This window comes from Vigna radiata, chromosome 5 (genome assembly GCF_000741045.1).
Source record: "Vigna radiata var. radiata cultivar VC1973A chromosome 5, Vradiata_ver6, whole genome shotgun sequence".
NCBI lineage: Eukaryota > Viridiplantae > Streptophyta > Magnoliopsida > Fabales > Fabaceae > Vigna > Vigna radiata.
This window is the reverse complement of record NC_028355.1, coordinates 7,324,304-7,328,135: the sequence shown is the minus strand read 5'-3', so window position 1 is coordinate 7,328,135 and position 3,832 is coordinate 7,324,304. Positions and strand designations below refer to the sequence as shown.

The following is a 3,832-nucleotide window of genomic DNA, read 5'->3' as shown; positions in this document are numbered from 1 at the left end:
TTTTTTTTTAAAAAAAAATACAAAAACTTTAAAAAATACAAAAATTTATACTTTTATGATTATTTTACTCATATATTTTATATCAAATTTTATATCAAATGAATATAAAAATATGTAAAATTTCCACCACCAAATACCATGAATCCAAGATTAAATGCAATTCGTTTTATTTATCCAATTAATTCTCACTTTAATTGGCTTTTAAAACACCACCTTTACCATACTAATGTGAATCAACGACATGCTGGAATTTACCTTCTAAGAAGACGAAGTTCTAAACCATTTCATTTGTTCCTATCAATTATATAAAAATGTTTGGGAAAGAAAATTAACCACTGGCATTTGTCATCCAGCAAAACAAAAATACCTGTAAGCAAAGCAACCCACGCTATTTTTGGTGGGGCAGAGAAAAAAAGGAAGTGTTGCTTAGCAGCACATAGTATGTTACATTATTTCTCCAGAATACAAGTAAGAAAGTTACAATGTGTTGGATCTTCGCCTCATAGCTGCTGATCAAGATATGCATCTCTGGGAGTTCCACCGGCAGTTCCAATATACCCAATTACGTTTCCAGAAACATTCTTCAACCAAGAGGTGCTTCGTGTTAACCAACCACCCTGTTCTTGTTCTTGCATTTCTTGGCTGTTTTTCCTCTCCTCCTCCAACAATATATCAAGCCACCTCTTCGCCATAAAGCTCTTTACGGCTTCAACACCTTGATTTACAATCTCCATTGGTGGCAATTCAAGAGGATTCTGCTCCAAGTTTAGCTTGGTCAAATTATCAAGCCGCCCAAATGTATCAGGAAGTGCATGGATCTGATTATTGCTGAGATCCAATTCCCTGAGGTTAGTCAAATCACCAAATGTCTCTGGTAGTTCTTTGAGGTCACTAAAGTTACTGCTCAGGTTGAGAACCTCAAGATTAGTCAGTCTCCCGATTGCAATGGGAAGCCCATGCAGCTCATTAAAATGAGCATCTAAATAGCGCAAGGACTTCAACTCACAGATCGATGAGGGAAGAGATCGAATCTTGTTCAACTGAATCAGGAGTTTCTGCAAGTTCGGTAATTCATATCCGATGTTTGTTGGCAAATATGATAGATTGTTAAAGCTTACATCCAACTCAACCAATGACCTGATCATTCAATATGATAGGAGATCAATCAATCAATCACATATTTTATAGTTTAAACAAATTCCTCAATGACTCCAGTATGATTTCTGTTATGGGTTTTGAAAAACGAGATGACATTCGCATAAACAAGAACAGAGGGAGATACTTTAACAGATGTAAAACGGAGAAAGACGCAGAAATAAAATGTCAAAATCCATATAAACTTGATATAAGGCACTCCAACAAATTTGAATTAAAAAAAAAAAAAACAGATTTTGATCATAACTGGTCCTATTTCACTATTCTTGTCAGACTGGTGGTCTGTTATGGCTTAAAAAGGAAGCATATGCAGCTCTAAAGTTTGCATAGATACCAAACCACAAGGTTAGAAAAATTGGTGACCATAACATAGTGTTACTCTAATGAATTTCTAACTTACCTGCAGTGACAGATGGTATCAGGAAGCGCAGACAGCTTGTTTCCAGAGACATTGAGCAATTTCAACTTTTGTAATAACCCAATTGAATCCGGCAGAGACTCCAAAAGATTTGAAGAAAGATTAAGCTCCTCAAGGTTTTGCAATCCAGCTATTGAATCAGGAATAGCCTATTGATGCACCGAATATTTATTAGTATGTATGCGAAGCAGTAAAAAAACTCGTTTGGACAAACTTCTAAATAAGTGCTTATAGAAGAAAAAATTAAAAACATAAAAATAAATCAAGTTTTTCTAATAACAAGTTAAAATAACTTATGCAAACGTTAAAATTAACTTTTGAAAAAGTTAAAAAGAGCTATTATAAAAATTGAAGTATTAAGCTTATTTTAACTTCTTATTTTCTATTAAGGTTCTAAATCATTGAGCCAAACCAGTATCGCGGCATGATTTTAAGCATATCCATGGTAAACCACGAAACATACACACTCATATTCAAAATAAGAGGTAACATTAACTATAAATTTTTATAGCATGTAGATCTAGATCTCTAGAACATCGTGAGAGATGAACAAGCTTTACTCAACTTTTGTAAAAAGACATGTTAGGTTTTCCGAGGGAGACATTGGAAAACTTCTGTACCAATAAACTAACAAACTCATAAAAGACGAAGACATCACATTGAAAATCTTATTTCAATAGGTTTATGGGTGCTTACACTTATTGTTCATTTTAATAATTTTTACTCTATGTACGACTTCTTTTCCAAACCACCTTGAATTCCTTAACAACACATGTCACCTACCAGCTTAAACGAAAAAGACTAGGAACAGGAATAAACTTTTCCACAAACATTTGCATGGGTTTCTCCATTTAAAAAGAAACTAAAAAAATTTTACATTTTGATTTTCTTCTCACAGGGCCTGATAGATAAATTTATCTAATTGATTTATCATGTTCTATGATAAAAATAGAAGGGCGAGACTATTATTAGCGTGTTTGAAAACGGTTAAAAACAAAGAAAAGGCATTAAAGGTAAGAAAAGTGGAAGTAGTAGTGACCGAGAGTTGATTGGCAGAAAGATCAAAGACGAGCAAGCCAGGAATTCGACCAAATGCCTCAGGCAAGAGTTTCAATTGGCGTCCAGAAAGATTGACGCGTTCCATTCCCTTGCCATAGGCCTCTTGAAGAATTCCCACAACCTCTTCATTCACTTCGTCGCCAACAACATCGCCATCACCATCTTCCTTCGACTCGTACATTTTCACCAACCGCTTCTCCGCGTCCTTCAGAAGCTTCTCGTACGCCTCGTGCATCTCGTCCAACTGCAGCACCGATTTCCAGATTCGCTTCTCCGTCTCCGCCCGCTCCCGGCACTCCCTCTCCTTCTCGGCCTGGTGGGCCCGCCACCCGTGAATCTCCATCTCCGGGGGCCGGGCCTGGAGCACGATCTCCTCCAGTTCGTGGGACAGCTGGGCCTCGATCTCCGCCAGCCTGGCCCTGGCGCTGTCGACTTCCTCGTGCGTGGGCCGCTCCCCGATGAGGTTCAGGACCGTTCGGGCCTGGACCACCTGAGATACGGCCCGGCCCATGGAGGCCATGAGGTCCGGGTCGGCGAGGTGCGGCATTTGGCCGACGATCTCCGGGGCCCGCGGCTGCTCGAGGTCGAAGTGGTCGGAGTGGGAGTTGGCGTCGGCGGCGGGTGGTCTGGGAGTGAGAGAAGGGAGGCGCGAGATGACATAGGAGAGGATGGGAAAGGTTCGAGGGTTTGGATCCATGGCGTGAGAGAGAGTTGGGAATTGAGAGAATTTGTGATGAGTTTGGATAAATTGGAATCGATTCAATGCAGCGTTGAGAATATCGTCCTTGGAATTTTGTTTGGTTTAGTTATAATTAGGAATTGGACAGTGACTTCTGATTTCATTGCTGCACTTAAGTTAAAGTTCAGAATGGAATCTGCTACAACTGAGTTCACTCCCGTCTTCTTTTTCTCTTCTTTCTTTCTTCCTTTCGTCTTTTTAGGTCCAAACCAAACAGAATATGATTTTTTTTTTTTTACATATTTAATTCATTTTTACATTAATAAAATAAGGTATAAGTGGTCTCTTGAAGTTTGAAAAGATCAACAAATAAAAATAAAAGATTTTCTTTTTTTTTTTTAAGAAAATGATGATTATAACCACTTTAGCAAAAACGTTGTTTAATATCACTTAATTTGGGCTTTAACGTCACTTTCACAATCGACGTCTATACGGGTGATGTCTATGGGACGTCGAAATTC

The 3,832-nt window shown here is 38.4% G+C and overlaps 1 protein-coding gene across 1 annotated transcript; it reads right to left on the bottom strand.

The window, feature by feature from the left end:
* Positions 1-250: 250 nt before the first annotated feature.
* LOC106762794 (plant intracellular Ras-group-related LRR protein 9) lies at positions 251-3,560 on the bottom strand. Its single transcript, XM_014646861.2, has 3 exons — positions 2,613-3,560; positions 1,556-1,722; positions 251-1,137 (listed from the first exon to the last, which is right to left on the bottom strand). The coding sequence occupies exons 1-3, from the start codon at positions 3,327-3,329 to the stop codon at positions 501-503; spliced, it is 1,521 nt and encodes a 506-aa protein (XP_014502347.1). The 5' UTR covers positions 3,330-3,560; the 3' UTR covers positions 251-500.
* Positions 3,561-3,832: the final 272 nt, after the last annotated feature.

What these genes read in the sequence shown, in the direction of transcription:
- LOC106762794 (XM_014646861.2), bottom strand. Translation starts at nt 3,329, where the DNA reads ATGGATCCAAACCCTCGAACCTTTCCCATCCTCTCCTATGTCATCTCG. An exon ending in TTTCTGCCAATCAACTCTCG is followed by an intron (nt 1,723 to 2,612) that starts GTCACTACTACT and finishes GTGCATCAATAG; the next exon opens with GCTATTCCTGATTCAATAGC. An exon ending in GATACCATCTGTCACTGCAG is followed by an intron (nt 1,138 to 1,555) that starts GTAAGTTAGAAA and finishes TTGAATGATCAG; the next exon opens with GTCATTGGTTGAGTTGGATG.